The sequence below is a fragment of the Oryza sativa genome, chromosome 3 (assembly GCF_034140825.1).
Source record: "Oryza sativa Japonica Group chromosome 3, ASM3414082v1".
In the NCBI taxonomy this organism is placed as follows: domain Eukaryota; kingdom Viridiplantae; phylum Streptophyta; class Magnoliopsida; order Poales; family Poaceae; genus Oryza; species Oryza sativa.
In genome coordinates, this window is record NC_089037.1 from 35,355,657 (window position 1) to 35,373,952 (window position 18,296).

At 45.4% G+C, this 18,296-nt stretch overlaps 4 protein-coding genes and 1 long non-coding RNA gene across 6 annotated transcripts; 2 read left to right on the forward strand and 3 right to left on the reverse strand.

The window, feature by feature from the left end:
• Window positions 1-2: 2 nt before the first annotated feature.
• On the forward strand, window positions 3-1,883 carry LOC4334585 (glycine-rich protein A3). Of its 2 annotated transcripts, none has more exons than NM_001418945.1 (3): window positions 3-386; window positions 469-823; window positions 1,067-1,417. In NM_001418945.1, exons 2-3 carry the CDS (start codon window positions 493-495, stop codon window positions 1,276-1,278), a joined length of 543 nt encoding a protein of 180 aa, NP_001405874.1. In that variant the 5' UTR covers window positions 3-386; window positions 469-492; the 3' UTR covers window positions 1,279-1,417. The 2 variants fall into 2 exon arrangements, with proteins under 2 accessions (NP_001405874.1, XP_015632327.1); XM_015776841.3 differs by having other exon boundaries at window positions 216-386; window positions 1,052-1,883.
• Window positions 1,884-3,692: 1,809 nt separating this feature from the next.
• Window positions 3,693-5,691, reverse strand: LOC4334586 (protein SODIUM POTASSIUM ROOT DEFECTIVE 2). Its single transcript, XM_015773298.3, has 3 exons — window positions 5,204-5,691; window positions 4,564-4,639; window positions 3,693-4,240 (listed from the first exon to the last, which is right to left on the reverse strand). The coding sequence occupies exons 1-3, from the start codon at window positions 5,597-5,599 to the stop codon at window positions 4,101-4,103; spliced, it is 612 nt and encodes a 203-aa protein (XP_015628784.1). The 5' UTR covers window positions 5,600-5,691; the 3' UTR covers window positions 3,693-4,100.
• Window positions 5,692-8,938: 3,247 nt separating this feature from the next.
• LOC136355823 (uncharacterized) lies at window positions 8,939-10,824 on the forward strand. Its single transcript, XR_010740296.1, has 2 exons — window positions 8,939-9,817; window positions 9,934-10,824. It is a non-coding gene; the product is annotated as an uncharacterized lncRNA (long non-coding RNA).
• Window positions 10,825-12,009: 1,185 nt separating this feature from the next.
• Window positions 12,010-13,181, reverse strand: LOC4334588 (chalcone--flavonone isomerase-like). Its single transcript, NM_001418952.1, has 4 exons — window positions 13,002-13,181; window positions 12,743-12,904; window positions 12,443-12,666; window positions 12,010-12,361 (listed from the first exon to the last, which is right to left on the reverse strand). The coding sequence occupies exons 1-4, from the start codon at window positions 13,096-13,098 to the stop codon at window positions 12,143-12,145; spliced, it is 702 nt and encodes a 233-aa protein (NP_001405881.1). The 5' UTR covers window positions 13,099-13,181; the 3' UTR covers window positions 12,010-12,142.
• Window positions 13,182-14,480: 1,299 nt separating this feature from the next.
• LOC4334589 (uncharacterized) lies at window positions 14,481-18,049 on the reverse strand. Its single transcript, XM_015772529.3, has 5 exons — window positions 17,641-18,049; window positions 16,944-17,035; window positions 16,002-16,817; window positions 15,686-15,818; window positions 14,481-15,591 (listed from the first exon to the last, which is right to left on the reverse strand). Exons 1-5 carry the CDS (start codon window positions 17,792-17,794, stop codon window positions 14,933-14,935), a joined length of 1,854 nt encoding a protein of 617 aa, XP_015628015.1. The 5' UTR covers window positions 17,795-18,049; the 3' UTR covers window positions 14,481-14,932.
• Between the last annotated feature and the right edge of the window lie 247 nt (window positions 18,050-18,296).

The following is an 18,296-nucleotide window of genomic DNA, read 5'->3' on the forward strand; positions in this document are numbered from 1 at the left end:
TTTTGCTAGCTATATTTCTTAGACATTTATTGATTATATTTTGCTGTGTGTTATGGAGCTTATTTAGCCCAAAATTACAAATGACCATGCAAAGAACCGAAGGGTGCGGGGGCCGGGAAGAAGCCTTTCCTATCTTCATGTACAACCACACCAAACAAATAGCTTAGCACTTCTAAACATAGCAGCTCGTGGTAATCTGGTTTTGGTAGGAGGCTTGCTTTAGTGTCCACCTCATGTGTGTATGTATACAAGCCCATGGCATGAGAGGAGAAGCCATAGGTCAACTTGAATCTTGTTCAAAAATTCTTTTCAAGTCTTAGGTAGGTCACTGTTGGTGCCACCTTCTTGAGAAGTTTATGATCTGCATGTTCACCTAAGATATCCAGGTACTCTCTGTCTCTGCAAATCTTATATATATTTTGCACGACAAAATGGTCATGGTGTAATCTTGATTTCCCTATGTTTCAGTCAAGTGCTAAAAAGGTCACAAAAATGGGAGGCAGAAAGGACAATCATGACTCCTCAAATGCCGACAAAGGGTTCCATGGAGCGTATCCAAGCGGTTACCCTGGTGCATATCCCCTAATGCAAGGATACCCTAATTCACCTGGACAATATCCGACTCCCGGTGGATACCCTAGTGCACCACCGGGACAATACCCACCAGCCGGTGGGTACCCTGGTGCACAATATCCACCAAGCGGTTACCCTCCATCACAAGGTGGGTACCCTCCAGGAGCGTATCCACCATCAGGATATCCACAACAACCAGGCTACCCGCCAGCTGGTTACCCAGGTCATGGCCATGGTCCACCCATGCAAGGTATGCTCTCTCTTGCATTTCCTGTGTAACTATCATGTAACTTGGTGAATGATGCAAAGCACTACTTCCTCCATTCAAAAAAACTCAACCTTACGAATCTGGACTATTATTTGTCCAAATTCGTTGTCCTAGGAGAGATCACATCCCTCTTCTAGGTTGAGTTTTTTTTAGACGGAGCGAGTATATGCAATTGAATTTATCCCACTTCCAAGTTCCATATTGTAATAGGTGGTGGTATGTTAGGAGGTGGGCATGGTGCAGGCGCATCTGGCTATGGAGCGCTGCTCGCCGGAGGCGCCGCGGTGGCGGCTGCTGCGGTGGGAGCTCACATGGTACGACCCGGCGGCGGTGGCGGCCACGGGATGTTCGGCCACCATGGTGGCAAATTCAAGAAAGGAAAGTTCAAGCATGGCAAGTACGGCAAGCACAAGAAGTTTGGGCGCAAGTGGAAGTGATAAGCAAACTAAATTGCACTGCAGTTTGCCTCCGGTTTCTTGTTTGGTTGAAGTGCTATAGCATGATGGGATTAAGTGTCCATTTACCATATATATATATATATATTCATCGAAATATAACCATACGAGATCTTATTTTAAAGATAATTGTAATAAATATAATGGTGTAATGGATCACAAATTAGAAAAAAGGTTTAGGAGAAAAAACATTTTGAGCTTGCTAACAGAAAATTAAACCCACCATAAGCAATCAGAATAGGCCACATGTGAATGGCTATATCCGGTTAAATCCGCCGAATCCAATCATCGAACTCTTATTTCCCACAAACCAAACTCATCCAGCCTCATGCACCTAACTAATCACATCCATCCTTAGACGATGCATGCGTGTGGACATTCTTGCCAAAACCAACAATTAGCCGTGAGAGCCCAAACAACTGAGTACTCCAGCCTACGATTGTCAGGATATTTTCTCATCTAACTTATTCTAGTATTAGGAGTTATGAAGATATGAAAAGCCATTTTAGTTCAGAAAATTGTACGATAAATCATGTAACCTGTTTCTGAAATGGAAATAAAATATGAGAAAAAGATACTATCAACAACTGCAGGCCCGGCTCTGAGGCAGGGCAAAGAGGACGATGGCCTAGGGCCCGTCCTGGCTAGGGGCCATGCCTAAATATGTATGAGTACTGTATGAGCTAAAGTGGTATTTAAGACTAGTGAATAATTCCGTACTATCTACTACTCCTGGCTTATCTACTAGTATCTACATATTTATTCTTCCTAAATGATCTACATATTTGTGTTTATTCATTAATTCTATTCGTTATTTGTGCATTAGAGTAAATGGACATTGATGCATGCATCCATGCATACAAGTATTTATAACCCACATACAATATCTTGATTTACTATTGGCTAGGAAATAGTGGGGATGGTATATGCATTGAGTTTGTTGTTAGAGTAAATATAGTATGAGAGAGCTATTAGCTTTTATTGATCTTGGTGTACCTATGAAATATGTAGATAAATTTGGAACGGAGGGAGTACTGATTAGTGAATTAATAAAGATTGTAGATTCAACAATCAAAATTGTATGTATAGATAGATTCTTGTTGATAATATATATTTCCTCTAAAATTTTTAGGTACTGAAAAGTTGTAATTTTACTCTAGAAGCTTTTTTTCGCTAAGTAAAGGGGAAAAATAAATAAGGTCAGTTTAAGTGTCGATTTTTTTTTCTATTTCTAACAACATATATATGAAATGTTATATATGTTCATTTCTTTCATGATTAGATTTGAAAACACACTTTAAAAATAAAAGGGGTTGTTCAGATTGTAACCAAAATAAATTTTACCAAATTTTGACAATGTCAAAATTTTGACAATTTAGTCATATTGCCAAGTTTTAGCAGGATTTCTTATATATTTACTAAAGTTTTGTAAAAAAACTAAATGAATATACATCTTTGACAATTTTACTAAAAATTGGTATGGTTTGAAATGACATCAATCTGAACAACCCTAAAAAGTGTGAGTATGTATATAACACGTCTCTCTGTAGGGGAGAGCGCGTTAAGGCTCATGCTGTCAAGTTTGCCCTAGAGCCCTCAAAATTATAGAACCGGCCCTGACAACACAGCTACATCGTCCCGGGCTCCCGGCCCGCGTCGAGCTTTAGCTCCGTGAACCCCATTACATCATTCAGGCTTAGCTTCGTCTGCAGCCGCGGGCAGCACGCCGACGACAGGAGGCGGCCTAAGGAGGTCACCACCACTGCCTGTATATGCCGGAGCGAAGGATCCATTAGCGAATTGAATTCTACGGTTGTTGGGAGCTTGAGGGTGGCACAGTTTAGTGGCAAGATCGTTGAGGCTCATCCAAAATCAGTTCGCGAAAACACTCTCCTACCACTATCATGTTTAAGGGCCAACTCAAATGGGCTATATGCAAGTCACTATCCCGTTCAGACCTCATTTAAATGGGCCGCATCTCCCAAGTCAGATGTGCCGTTGGAGTCCTCTCCGACGGCATCGATCTTCAGAGTTCAGAAGGCTGTTACTTCGGCATATGTGTTCATCATCTCCCGGTTGGCTCAAAGTTTCTTCCAGCAGTACACATACAAGCATTTTATTGTACTAGGGATAAATCATTATTTTCCATTTGAGAGTTCTGCTACTACATGTTATTGATCTAAAAAATGTTATTGACCTTGCAAGCAAATTAGGCTGATGCTGCTGTTTACTCACCACCACAACGGATCATGTTCCTCTACCTTCAAATGTACATGTCTTTATCACTGACATATGAACTTGATGAATCATAGGTTCACCTTTCAGCGATAAAAGTATGGTGTTTTGAAGGCAGAGGATCTCGATCCCACCTCAACCTACGCGATCACCACCTACAGTTGCAGTACGACACAACAATAATGCAGTATTGCAGACTTGCAGTGAAACGTTTATATTACAGTAAGAGCATGCAAAAGAACAACACCACCACTTACACTTAGAGCAGATATATAGTCACAAACACTCTCATCAGTCTACGGAAGAAGAAGCACAGTGACGGGCATGTAGCTCAGCATGGTGCCAACCACAAGAAACCAAAAGGATCACAGTAAGAAGCAAAGCTGCATCTGCATGCTTTGCTTCAGGATCAGTCAGGACGACGCGCACACACACGCATGCTCTCATCGATCTAGGAGACACCACCACCACCATCACACAGACAGCAGAGCGAGCTGGTCCAGCATCAGTGACCCACATGCTTCCGCACCTAATTAACCAGAGAGGATCCTATGCGTTTTCATCTCTCATCAGGCGGCTATCGCCGGCGGCGCCGCCCAGAACTGGGCGTTCTTCACCTTGGACACGCTGTTCAGCACCCCCAGCGGCGTCACGTCGCCGACCACCGTCACCTTCTTCGCCGCGAAGTCTATGTTGAAAGATGTCACTCCTATTCATGCATACATATAAAAGACGCAGATATTAGTACTCTATATCTAGATTCGGAGTAATAGGATGTGTCACATTCAACCAAAATATCTTATATTATGTGACGGAGAGAGTAATTATAAAGGGTGAGGCTTCGAATCCAGGTCGTCTAGCCCATCCCATTGTAGAGCTAGTCGGAAAAACTCTAGGGGTTTCTCTGTTCATGCATACATATTACAATGGGCATCTTTAATTTATCTTCAGTGTTTCTGAAGAGAAAGCGTCAGATCTTGATTTCTGTGTTTGGTTGCTCCGAGATACTAGCAGATAGATAGATAGGCTCACCTTCCATCTTGGCGAGGTGCTTCTTCACTTTGCCCGCGCACGCTTTGCAGTGCAGTGATACCTTCAGTACAACCACCTGAAAAAGATACCCAATGCAAATGCCGGTGGTTAATTAATTCAAAGCAACTATGTGTTGGCTTTTTGAAATTTAAAACAGAAACGATGCAGATGTGCAGTGCTGTCATGTTTGTAGCAAGTTGTCATGTTGTAGTCTTAAAATACTGTCATGTTCTGAATCTCTCTTTGTTTAAGGGATACGTGCTGAATCTCCTCTTTTTTCTATGGATTGGTCTGAATCTCTCATGCTTAGTTACGAGCCTACGAGTCAGTTATCCAGCAATTTTAATATACGTACAAATCTCACTGAAATCAAGAAGGTAGCATGTATGTCAATTCGTCATCATGATATTTGCCTTTCTTTAGGTGGAAGTTCCACAGTATCTAATAGAAAATCATAGCATACAAATCCTGATATTAGTACTAATTATTTGCATCATCTATTGAGTAGTACTTTTGTACAACTTAATTTATCTTCTCCTTTTATGAACAAAACTTGGTATCTTCGCAAAAGGAAAAGAAAATGAAGTGCATATTAAACCTTGAAAAATCAAAACACAAACTCTGTGTAGTAATTACTCACCTGCTCCTGCGTCAGAGTGTTCTTCACATCACTACCAGCTTGCTCTTCCCTGACCACCTTGGCATCGACGGCCGGAGCAGCCGAAGCCTCCACCTCCTGGATCTCCTCGGCGGCGGCGGCGCGGCTGCTGAGCAGGTACCTGGATGAGCCGGCGGGGCTGACGAGCTCGCCGCCATTCGCGGCAGCCGCCTTGTGCTGATGCTGCTGCCCTCTCCTGCAGTCTTGCCTGTGAACCGTTCTTGGCTCACCGGGGACCTGGCAGAGAGGGCTCGCAGCAATGGCGCCGCCCTTGTGTGGCCGGACCATCGGCTGCCGCTCCAAGCTCGGGCATATCGCCGTGGACGCCGGCGACGAGCACGAGAGGCTCTTCATGTCCTTGAACAGCAAAGGCGCCATGCTGCAACTGCAGTGAGTGGTGAGTTCTAGCTCAGCTAGTGTGAGTGGTAAACTGGCTGAGCTTGTGTTGGGTGGTGTAATACTGATGGAGCAAGGAAGAGTGGAAGAGTATCTTAGCTTATATAGGAGAAGACAACTTTGCTATCCATGGTTAGCACTACGGTAGGGTAGAAGCTGTGCTAACTGCTAAAAAATGCTCTTATTTTCGGGGCTTTTAACCATTTGCCACTCTTACAAATAATGCTTAACGATTTGGCACTAGACCCACATGTCACAGACACATGAGGGCCCACATATCATTGACAGGGGGTGGCAAATCGTTAATTGCCATGTCACAAGAGTGGCAAATAGTTAAATTTCCCCTTATTTTCCCATTTAGCGCTTGTTTAGTTACTACTCCCTCCGTTTCACAATGTAAAACTTTCTAGCATTATTCATATTCATATATATATGTGAATGAATATAGACGCATATATGTGTCTAGATTCATTAACATTAATATAAATATGAGCGATGCTAAAAAGTCTTACATTGTGAAACGGAGGAAATAATAACTTTTTCTTCAAACTTTTCCATCACATCAAAACTTTCCTATACACATAAACTTTCAACTTTTTTTTCTTCAAACTTCCAATTTTAGTTAAATTTCTAATGTTGGTGTGAAACTAAACACACCCTTGCTACCAAGAGAAACAAAAACATATGGAGGTTAAAACAAACAAGAAGTCATGAATGCGGTTTCTGGGCAAAGTTAGGCATAATGCGGTTTAAAAAAAAAGTTAGGCATAATAGCTAGGGTGTGTACGATTTTTTATATCACAAGAAAAAAAAAAAGAAGAGTTGGTACACATGTTGGCTTCAGAGAAACGGCTCGTTTTTAGCTTTACTGCTAAGTTGCCAGATTACCGTGATGGTCCTGGCGTGTTCAGGCTTTCCTGGTTTCAGCCACGTTGTCGTATGGTTCACTTCTTCAGTTGCTTATCTCTAGCTGCATGATGACTCTTGTGTTTCCACCACAGAAAGCCCTGTCAAGAAATTAATATAGTAGTTGAGATTGATGTAACAAGCACTAATGGATTACTTCCTCCGTCGTTTTAAAATGTTGCTACCTAATGAATCTAGTTTAATGGGATTTGACACATTCTAGGATAACGAATCTGGACAGAACACCGAATCGTCAAACAGGTTCAGATTTTATAGTACTAATCGTAGCATCAAACAGGTTATCTGATCCTCAGTTAAGCTAGTGGTTCAAGTTGAAGAAACATGGATTGTTCCAATCTTTCTTCTAGATATATCCTCCTTGCTCTTTCATGAACAGCTTCTAAAAGTGTAGAAGGATTCTCCATTTCTTTTCCTCGACAAAGGATGAGGCAGGATTGCTAAGGTGGCTGAAACGGTACAACTCCGAATAATTCAAGGAATGTCTACACGTCCAAAAGAAAAATAAAGCCTTGGACGAAAGCTAGCTATCCGATAGCAATCCATGGCCAGGAGTATCAAAACCTGTCAAGAAACCAGCGTATTGGTAGACAGAACAAAGGCATGCCGAATTTCTTAATGATGAAGAGTCAACAGTTTTCCTTTCACAATAATTCGAACGGAAATCAGGAGGACATGGAGAGTGAGACGGTTGCAGCGCAATGTTTGCAAGTTACTGTACTTGTTGTTCTCGTTTGAATCCATGAATCATCATTTTGCATGGCTAGAGTCTACCACAGATGTACACAAATCATGGTAGTACCTTCTTGTCTCTGGTAATAAGAAAGAATTCAGCAGCTGTATGTACCATGCATGTATGATTGTAAATGTGGCCTAAAGCGAGGAGTATCTGTGTGTGCGCGCGCACAGCCACAGACACAGTGGCCGGCCTCTCGCGATCGATCGCCTGCACGCGCAAAGCAGCATCAGATTCTTCTCCCAACTTCTCCACCCCTTTTCACCGGGGGGGAACAGTTGCCGAGTCGGCGTCACGGATTCCGCCCGCGAGAGCGAGCGAGACGCACGTACGCCGAGAGAGAGCCGCGAGACGCCGTGATTTTTAGCGATAGATGAGGCAGGTTTTGACGCGGTCGCGCGCGCGAGCACAAAGCACAAGTGCACAACCGGCTTTGGCTTGGCTCGCGAGGTGAAAACCGTGAAACCACTCGGCTACTTGGATTTGGCTACTGGACGAGATGGCGGCAGCAGCGAGCGAGCCGTTGCTAGCGGTGCGTGCGTGTCAGTGGCGCGCACGTGATGGGAGGGCTCGTCGTGTTGTACGTGAGTGGCGCTGGCCGTGTCGGGGTAAAAACCGCGGGTGCCGCCTGCGCGAGCTGCTCGTCCCAAACTGTGCGTCCCGTACGCCACCAACGGCTCGTTGCAGTAACCTCACGAGAAGATCCAAGGGTCCCAGGTAAAACTGGGTCGCAGTCGCGAAGGTAAGGTATTAAATGCCGGTGAGTGAGTCAGGAGATCTCTCTATACGGCACATCATCTTCCGTGCAAGCCGAACAACAACTAGTTCTGCCCATCTGAATGGCTGGATGCAGCGGTAACATGAAGCCTAGAACGTTTTTTTTTTCTATTTCTTCCAACGAAAGAGTGTGCTCCGATTGGAATGTGTACTGTATACAGGGCAGTTTGTAGTGTATTGGGCAGTTTATGTTGTTTTATTGGTGACCAATCATCAACGAATAAGACCATGTTTAGATAGGACTAAAACTTTTAATTCCCTATCACATCGGATGTTTAGACACTAATTATAAATATTAAACGTAGACTATTAATAAAACTCATTCATAATCTTGGACTAATTCGCGAGACGAATTTATTGAGCCTAATTAATCTATGATTAGCCTATGTGATGCTACAGTAAACATTATCTAATTATGGATTAATTATGCTTAAAAAATTTGTCTCGCGAATTAGCTTTTATTTATGTAATTAGTTTTGTAAGTAGTATATATTTAATACTCAAAATACAGGGATTAAAGCTAAGTTCATGGATCCAAACACTACGTAAGTACAGCTCGGTTCAGGCGTGCAGCATCCAGCATACTGGAATTTGGACAGCAGAGGATGAAACCCATGGGACATGGACTCGAAGGCTTACCTGAGCTTCGTTTTGGAAAAAGTACACCGAAGGTCCCTCAACTTGTTATCGAGTTATAAAATCGTTCCCTAACCGCAAAACCAGATACCGACATCTCTCAACTAACGAAACAGTTCAATTTAGATACTCCGGTGATTTTGACCCGATTTTATCTAAGGTGGCGGCTGAGTTAGCGTAAAACCCACGTGGACCCCATATATCAGAATGACAGGTCATCTCTCCCTCCTCTTCTCTCCCTTCCTCATCTCTCCCTCTCATTTCTCTCCTCTCTGCAGGGCCGCTGGCGGGTAGGGAGGAGGTCCGGCAGCCGGCGGCGGCGCATGCGACCTCGGGGTCGGACCGTCGGAGAGGCCCGGGAGGCGGCGGCGGCGGCGACGCTTGAGAAGGGAGAGGCGGCCGGTGGCGCCGGCGCGGGAAGAAGCTGTCTTCGGCGTCGTGCCCGCTCTGCCCTCCACCGCCTGCTTCGCCCGCCGCTGCCCCGCGCTCACACACTCCCGCCGGCGACGCCGCTGACGGCGCGGGCGCGAGAACTGCGGCCATGGATGACGACGGCGGCGACGTCCTCGCTCCCCCCGCCCCGCTCCCCGTCGGCGCTCTCTTCCTCTCCCGCAGCGCGCCTGCCCGCCGCTCGTCTGCTCCGTCGGCCGGCCGCTCCCCGCGCAGTCGGCGGTGGCGAAGGTGACCGTGCCGGCGTCGAGGTCGTAGCCGACGTGGATGTTCTGCTGCGCCAGGTTCCCGAGGATGGACACCGGCTGCTGCTTCGTCGTCGCCACGATTACCAGGCACAGCGTCCCCTCCTGCACCGTCACGGACGCGTTCTCCGGCTTCAGCGCCACCGCCGCGCGGCCGCCGCCGCCGCCGAACTCCAGCGTCAAGTCCGGACTCGCTTGTTCGGTTTGCTTCCTGCTGGATGTACACATGAGGTCATTCAAGATCAGTAACTCATACTCTATTCTAGCAAGCTGGCTGTTAGTGAGAATTCTGAATTCTCATTGCATCGCCCAACGAAGATAGAAGATCGGAGTGTTATACATCAATCAATTTCTTAGCTGGGAGTGTTACTCCTGCATTGCTCTACAATTTATGGGTCATGTAATTTGATCTCTCACAGAATCTATAGCGAGGTAAGAAAGCGAAACCGGCGCCACAAAATATCTTGAAATTCTGCATGTTCATATACCGTTCTTCTGATTAAAGAACAACTTAGCTTGAGATTGTTTTGTTCACTTGCAATTTGCAGGAGTAACAAAGCTTATTTTTGCATTGCCGGAGTCCACGATGATGCGGGAGCTCGCCGCCGATGCACCGTCTTGTTGCCGACCTTGACGAAGTCGAGGACCACGGTGTAGTACGTGTCCACGTCCCCGGCGACGAGCGGCGTGCTCGCTGCGCCGAGCTCGGTGACGTTGGCGAGGGTGCCGAAGTTGAACGCCGACGATGTGTTGACGGAGTGCGGGACGAGGCAGTAGGAGAATCTCCGGCCGAGCGACGCCTCGCCGCCGAGCTGCGTCACGAGGGAGACCGCGTCGCCGCTGAGCCCGACCAGCCCGTCGGCCGGGAACGAGCCGGCCGTCGTGGTGGAGCAGCCGAACTTGACGCTGCACACGCCGCCTCGTGGTCGTGGGCCTCGTGGGTGGCGGCCGGGGGGGAGCCCGCGCGCCGCTCCTACCCCCGCCGCCCCTCCACCACTGCCCGCCCGCAGGTCCTCCCCCCACTGCTGCCGCGTCGCCCGTCGCCGCCACCACCGCAGCCGCGTCGCCGTCAAATCGGGGAGAAGTCAGATAGACATGAGGAAAGGAGAGAAGAGGGGAGGAGAGAGATGAACTGGCATTCTGACATGTGGGGCCCACGTGGGTCCCACGCTGACTCAAGCCACACAAAACCGGGATAAAAACCACCAGAAGATCTAAAGTGAACGGTTTTGTTAGTTGAGGGACGTCAGTATCTGTTTTTGTGGTTGAGGGACGATCTTGTAAACTCGATGATAAGTTGAGGGACCTTCGGTGTACTTTTTCCCTTCGTTTTCGGCACCGGTGTAAAGGTCGGCCCAAGCAGACATCCTCCCTTGCCTTGCCCACACTGCTCCAGTTGGGCCGGACCATATTAGCAGAAACAGTGCCCGCTTTCGCTTCGGAAAGGCTAAGGGGCGATTGATCGCCCCCAGCGATCGCCCCAGCGCGCTCCCCCTTCTCTTCAGATGGTTTCCTTTTTCGGCACCAAATTACTTTCCTATTTTATTAAATTTATACACCTCAAGTTTACACATATAAAATTTAGAGACCCAAAGTTTATAAGTCAAAAGTTTATATATCCGATTCAAATTTAAATTTGAATTCAAATATTTTTTATATATATAGTATTTCTATACATCTAAAGTTTATACACCTAAAGTTTGTAGACCCAAAGTTTATAAGTCAAAAGTTTATATACCTGATTTCAAATTTGAATTTGAATTATATTTCAAATTCAAATTTGAATTTGAATTCAAATATTTTTTTATATATAGTATTTCTATGCATGTAAAGTTTATACACCTAAAGTTTATAGACCCAAAGTTTATAGGTCAAAAGTTTACATACAGTTTCAAATTTGAATTTGAATTCAAATATTTTTTATACATAGTATTTCTATACATGAATTTTTACAATTTTATTTTTTTATTTTTTAAAAAATATATAGTGTAGTAGGAAGAGAAGAGGGGAGGAGGAAGTGAGAGAGTAGCTTATCACCCGCCCATTAGCTGCCCCCTTTCGCTTGCTTCGTGTAACTGCATAGTCGTTCACATCTGCCATAGTCATGTGTCTTCATTTTATAGACATTATGAAACCCTACAAAGAGCATTAGTTGAGGGTGGAAGATGGACTTATTTCTCACGGTTTCAGCACCGTTGTTAATGCCGGCCCAACCAAAGATCCTCCCTTGACTGGCCCACCCTATCTACTTAAGCCAATTGGGCCGGGCCCCATTAGCGGAAAGCCGTGTCTCGCATTCGCTCGCTTCGCATAATTGCGTAGCCACTCACATCAGCCATTCGCGTCTACCTAATCGCAGAAAATATCCCGTACTCACCGGTCGTATAAGTGAAAACGATCTGAATTGGTAGCATCTTTTGAAAACGACGTTCGATCAGGATAATTAACTATATTTATTATTTAAACTATTTAATGTTTATATTAATTAATACTATAATGTATAAAATATTATAAATAGCTAAAAATAATAAGATCGAAAACGGTACCCATTATACAGAAATGGCGTCGATCGAGAATTTTCGTAACCATTTTCACCTCTACCGTGGCGAGCCGTGCACAGGCAATTCAGAGATGGAACGGAAGAACAGCCGCGATTTCTCCTTTCCTTTTATTTCATTGTCAAACACGAGGGCAGTAGAAGTGTACAAGAAGTGTAGGAGGAGCTCTTAGATGCGCGGTTAATTCGCAGCTCGATTTTCACGCGGACACCGGCGCGGGCTCCGCCGCCGCCACGTCGCCGGTGGATTCCGCCTTCAGGAGCTGCGAGACGCGGGCCGCTATGCTCCGCTTCGCCGCCGGCGAGACCCCGTGCTCGCCGATGATGGAATCCAGCACCGCCTCGCAGAGCGCCCTGTTCTCGATCGCCGCCGCCGCCACGGCGCCCTCTGGCACCGACGAGTCCTTGGAGAACGCGACCTGCAAATCGAATCAAACGGAGTCCAAATCACGAAGCAAATCACGCATCGGAGTAATCGGCAACAACGGATTGGTGCTCACGGTGAGGACGCCGGGCGGGGAGTGGGTGAAGAGGATGGACGCGCCCGGAGGGAAGCTGTGGGGCTTGAAGGCCTCCTTGAACTTGTCCGCGGCCGCGCCCTCGGCGTCCGTGTACACGCCGGCGGCCTTCCACGCCGCGACGCAGTTCTCCGTCACCTTGTCCGAGTACTGCTCGCCGGTGAGCGGCAGGATCATCGTCACCCTCGTGAACTTCTCGAAATCGCCTGCAACGCGAGACGACGCCCATGTCATGTCGCGCCGCCCGTCGACACGAGCAACAAATTTAGCGAGATGAGTTACCGGTGACGACGTCGCGGAAGAAGGCGGCGTCGGCGGCGAGCTCGTCGGCGGACTTGCCGGCCCACTTCTTGGCCAGCGCCGGCACGGCCGCGCCCTCCTCCAGGTACACGCCGATGGCCGTGAACTTGATGAAGTTGCCGGCGATCTCCACTCCCCTCACACCTGCACGACGGATCGATCAAACCAGCAAGCAAGTTCGCTTGCACGGCATTTCCACTTCTCCACTGACACGGAACACACAACGCAAACACAAACAAACCTGCGCCGGCGAGGAAGTGGGCGTGGCCGGAGCCCGGCGGGCGGGCCACCGGCGGGAACACGACGCCGTCGACCTCCACCTCCGACACGGCCGCCATGGATACAGGATCGGGTGAGCAACTAACTATCCAAGAAAACGTGGAGACAAATTTTGTATATAGACAAATTTGCAGTTGCAAATATCAAGGCGCGGGGGTAGTTGAATCCAAGGGCCACGAGCGCACGAGATGGTGTTAGCTGGGTGGCTATAATGAATAGTTGTGGTGGTGACATCGCAGCTGCTAAATTGATGGGATGGGCAACAACACCGCCACACCGGTCCGTAATTGCAACGCTGCCACTGATCGTTGCTACGTTCTTTTGTGCTGCTGGTGAACGGGGATGTCTTGTCTCTATCTCTGGCCTGCAAGCCTTCTTGCACTTTTACAAGCAATGTTTTGTTTAGAATTTTACAGGTAAGAATGATTCTAATGTCGACTGTGAGAAATCGGTGATGTTTGTTCATTTTGATGATATCTTTGGCCAAGATGATGCTATCACTGTGTAGTCGGAGCTGCCGTGCTGTTTGGTGGCAAGTTTGACAACAATAGCATGTGTTCGTGAAATTAGAGCTATCATGCCACTTTTATATCAAGTTGATTTTTGCGTTGGACTCTGTTACTTTATTGTTACTACTATATCCATCCCAAAATAAATATAGCCGAGGGTATATGTATCCAACGTTTGACCGTCTGTCTTATTTAAAAAAATTTATAAAAAAATTTAAAAATATTAGTCACACATAAAATACTATTTATGACTTATCATCTAATAACAATAAAAATACTAATCATAAAAAAAATTAAATAAGATGAAATGTCAAACATTAGATAAGAATAGTGCGAAATTACATTTGTTTTGGAACGGAGGAGTAGTTGGCTAGAGTTGAGTATTGTTTTGTGTGCTATAAGAAGGTACTGGTATTTTCCTTGAGATTCTTGGCGAGTGTCTTCACTTTGGAAGGCTGTTTTTTTTTTATTACGGTCCATACGAAGCATGGTTAGGATGGTTGGGAGCAATTGGGACGTGGAAATTAGTCATTTTATAAGGTGGATTTATACAAAAGCTTCCTTTTAGTATATCACAAATTAAGTCAAACATAATTAATTGTTCCTACAGGTTAGGCTTGTGGAAATGACGAGTGATAGCATTCAATCAGTAAAGATTCTACGACTTGGGTGTGGAGACAAGTTATAAAGTCCAAAACATCTATGTTTGAAATCGAAGAGAGAATATGCCGTCGAACTTAACAATTAATCAGGAGCTTCGCATGCTATGCTAACCACACAATTCATTCAAGAACCAGAGGAATTAGGGATGCAGCCATGCAGGATCTATTTTTCAATAGAGACATGCCCATCATCTAAACAGCTCTATGTTACATATACTAAACTACAATAATCACATTCAAGCAGACTATTTTTTACTCTTACCCGATATGTTTCTCTCAACCAAAACTCAGAAGTACACACTTCATTTATTCTCCAATGAACAATACAAATGTTGGCAGGGTACTATTTCCCCGATTTACAGACTTAAATGCCTTCAACTGAGAAAATCCAACAAATAGAGAGCCACTATACTCCTTATACATTCCGCCAAAGACTTACAACCTATGGGATGCCCTTTCTCGTTCTAAAAGAATTTAATCTACGGACCTGATCTAAACTAACAAAATTTACAACTTGCTCTATACCTCAAGCACGGCGACTCAACTAAAAAACTCGTCAACCACTGCTTCAACAAACCAAAAAAAAAAAAAACTTTTGACCTTATGAACCAACGAAGAAACATTACAAGCTGAGAAGTACCTAAGAAAAATCAAAAACTAAATAAGGGGGAAGCAAGTGTATTGTGCCATGGAAACCTGAAACTCTGAAAGCAGCCAACAGCCTAACTGAACAGATCCAAAAGCATCTCTTCCAAAAGATCATCTTTTATCATGTTCTCCACATCCCTCCCTACCCTGTCAATGCAATCCGATAAATCTGGCCACTTCCGATCTAACGCTTTCTTCTCAGGCTTAGTCTTACTTAGCCCAAGTTCTTCCCGTCTCTGAACCAACATCTGCAAAATCTTCTCCAGGAGACCCTCTGAACCCCATACTGGTGCCATTTTTCTAGCAGATTTCACCCACGGGTGCATGTCCAAACATGGTGCAAGAATTTCTGATAATATGGTGTTAACCATATCAAAGATAAGCTTCCTGTCTGATCTTGACCATTCAGCAACTTTCATGTACTTCTTTTCAAGCTTCTCAAACACATCATAGCCTGCGGGACAATCAAGAGATTGGCATACCTTGTACAGCTGATCCTCCGCGGTGCCATGAATGCCAGAAACAATCAGTATATCCAGCACGTAAGAAAATTCTCTTTCCTCTTCATCTCCAAATTCTTCAAAGATATCTTCAACAAGCTGTATTGCTTCACCGTTCAGACTAGCATCTAGTCCATCCACCCCCAAAGCATAATCACTGATTCCAATTTCTCCTACCTCAGCTGTACTCTCAACAGATGGACATCTAACAAGTTCACTTTCTGGATGGAGATCTGCAATACAGAGGTAGAAAATAAAGTTAACTACAATAAAAGGAAAGTGTAACATAGGAAGTGAACAGTATCAGATCAAGAGGATCTTCTGTACCTAGCTTGATGCTTTTAGTGACAGAGAAATCCTCATCTGGAATTTCAAGAACAGATACTGGACTTGGCTGCTCTAGCTCCTTGTGGTTAGTGACATACATAGAGTCTAAATTTGCAGCAAGGGCACAGTGTACCTGACACATAACATTTGAGAAGCTCAACATAACTAGCAGATTTGAAGGAAAGCAATAATAAAAGCTAAATAAATATGGCTATTTGAATAGAGAAGACAAATACTAATACTAGCTAAACTTTTCCTGTCAAGAATGTTATCACAATTGAAGAGTTCTTCTAAAAGAACATTTTCCAATATTTACCTTCTTAAAAGTCATCTTCCATCGATCATTTACTGATAGGCACGAAGATGACATAGAGTGGTCACTTGAGTCACTGGTGTCAGTTGAAACCGATGCATGCAAATCAGCAATGCTGCCACTGGAGGAAAAGCACACAGCCTTCTCAGACTCACTGTCTGTAGAGCTCCATGATTGTTCAGTTGATTCTTCATTGCGTGGCTCTGAACAGTACAATTTATTCTGTCGGATTAATGAGTTATCCAATAAAGTCTGCCAATGTCTTCCCTCTGATGGGGTGGCCTTCTTATGAACCTCATTTTTCAAAAGCTTGTTGATTGCTCCTCCAAAATGTGCAATATTATGACGCCTCTTTAAAGCACCAACAGTGAAGTTTCCATTCTGATGACTGCTACTATTAGGTGGTTTTAGTAAGTGTGACATTTTCTCTGATAGGGAATATTTTGCATTCTTTGGACTTTCAGCACTTCTAACCAATTGATAACTGAAATTACTCATCCGTGCGGAGTTCTTTAATGGTGGAGGTGGCTTCGGATTAGTACTGTGTTTGCTGAGGTTGAACATAGGATGACAGGGTGATCCATAACTTGAGGTAGTACTACTTCCATGAAGCGATTTCCAATTGTAAGAGAATTTGCTCCGTCTTGAACTCGAAAAGGAAGTTTCTGCCTTTGCTGTATCAAGATGCATTAATTCTGCCAACACAGAAGGCTGTGAATGACAACTTCCCATTCCATTTTTCAGTTGTTCACCGGCAGAACATCTTGTAGAAGTGCCACTAGAATTTCTGTAATTGAATACCCTAGAGTCTGAACAAATCTGTAGCAACAAATATGTTTCAGAAACAAGAAACGGCATAGAAAATTTCCAAGTTTGTAGTGTACTAATAGTATTAATATTTCTCATAGGAGATCACTGAACGATTTGAAGTTATGAATAACTTACATAATCATTTTCGGTTGTGGATCCAGTGTTGCTTCTGAAATTTGATACTCCACGGATACATCGTTGTTTGCCCACAAGCGAAAGTCCTGTTCCTGATAACAAGAAATGGCAGCACAGGAAATAAGTCAACCCCAAAGCAAATAGTCCTCTTTTTCAGTTCCATAACAAGAACCATTCAAAGATGCTATAAGCCTATAAGATGTAACATTAACGACGTCACAAATTCACAAAGCTTCCATAAATATAGTTTGTTCTATAGGACACTTGAGAATTCGAAACACTAATCTCACCCGCAACGCATAGCAGGACACCCCGTTTTGTTTTGATTTTCATGATTTTACTACCCTTTTGTGTTCATAGGAGTTTCTGTCTCTCGGATAAACACAGAAACAAAACGGAAAGGAGCTTCGATTTTCACTATTTCCATTATTTCAAACTAATTTTGTTCCTGCAAGCAACCCAACAAAATGCAAGGAAGACGTAAGCAAAGCCCCTCGCTTCAACGATCCTAATTCCTACTAATAAACTTCCATTCCTGGAAGCAAGCACTAACCCACCATGCGAAATCAGCCGCGAAATCGACGGAAAACGTGAACACGCGATCGCAACTCCCAAGCAGTGAAATCAACCACATAACCATGAACAAATTCAAACGCCACGCCAAAAACAACCATAGTAACGAGCAACTGGCGCTAACCTTCCGCACGCCGCGGGACTGCGGCCGCGGCCGTGGCCCCTTGCTCCTTCGCCAGCGCCGCCACCGTCCGCCTGACGACCCCGCCCCCTCCCGTACGGCAGGGCCGCTGCGTCCACCTCCGCCCGCCGCCCCCGCCCGCGCCCTGCCCGCCCATCCAAGCCCTCCGACTCCGCCGCGGCAACCGCCCAAAACAAGCCTCGGATGATGATGATTCTCCGAGCGCCGAGCGGGATCGCGCGCGAAATCAGCCGAGCAGATATAGGCGGGCAGGGGGGCTGGATCGGCGGCGGCGAGAGCGGCGCGGGCGTCGCGTCGCGTCGCCTCGGCGCGAGGAGGCGGGGGGGCGCGTTCGGTGGCGGCGCTTGCGCTGCGCGGCAGCGGCCGCGTGGGATTCGGCGCCTGCCTTTTCAACCCACCACCCTGCCTGCCTGCCTTCTTGGCTGCTTGCTTGCGCTGCCTCCGTGGAATTGCACTTGCGTTTCAGTTTCGTTTTATTTATTTATTTTCGCATGTTTCTGTCTGTTCTCAGAAAGATGCGTATAGTAGTTTCGTACTTTTATTTATATTATGGCCGCGTATATTTGAATATTTTTGGCGAAGAAGTGTGCTGTTTGACCGATATATTGACTGAATTAAAACTTGTGATACGTGTTCAC

Coding starts and splice junctions, on each gene's coding strand:
- LOC4334585 (XM_015776841.3), top strand. CDS start 493: ATGGGAGGCAGAAAGGACAATCATGACTCCTCAAATGCCGACAAAGGG. Junction 824..1,051: donor CCATGGTCCACCCATGCAAG/GTATGCTCTCTC, acceptor ATATTGTAATAG/GTGGTGGTATGTTAGGAGGT.
- LOC4334586 (XM_015773298.3), bottom strand. CDS start 5,599: ATGGCGCCTTTGCTGTTCAAGGACATGAAGAGCCTCTCGTGCTCGTCG. Junction 4,640..5,203: donor ACACTCTGACGCAGGAGCAG/GTGAGTAATTAC, acceptor TATCTTTTTCAG/GTGGTTGTACTGAAGGTATC. Junction 4,241..4,563: donor GCACCTCGCCAAGATGGAAG/GTGAGCCTATCT, acceptor ATGCATGAATAG/GAGTGACATCTTTCAACATA.
- LOC4334588 (NM_001418952.1), bottom strand. CDS start 13,098: ATGGCGGCCGTGTCGGAGGTGGAGGTCGACGGCGTCGTGTTCCCGCCG. Junction 12,905..13,001: donor CCACTTCCTCGCCGGCGCAG/GTTTGTTTGTGT, acceptor TCCGTCGTGCAG/GTGTGAGGGGAGTGGAGATC. Junction 12,667..12,742: donor CTTCCGCGACGTCGTCACCG/GTAACTCATCTC, acceptor CTCGCGTTGCAG/GCGATTTCGAGAAGTTCACG.
- LOC4334589 (XM_015772529.3), bottom strand. CDS start 17,794: ATGGGCGGGCAGGGCGCGGGCGGGGGCGGCGGGCGGAGGTGGACGCAG. Junction 17,036..17,640: donor AGTCCCGCGGCGTGCGGAAG/GTTAGCGCCAGT, acceptor TCTTGTTATCAG/GAACAGGACTTTCGCTTGTG. Junction 16,818..16,943: donor CCACAACCGAAAATGATTAT/GTAAGTTATTCA, acceptor TTGTTGCTACAG/ATTTGTTCAGACTCTAGGGT.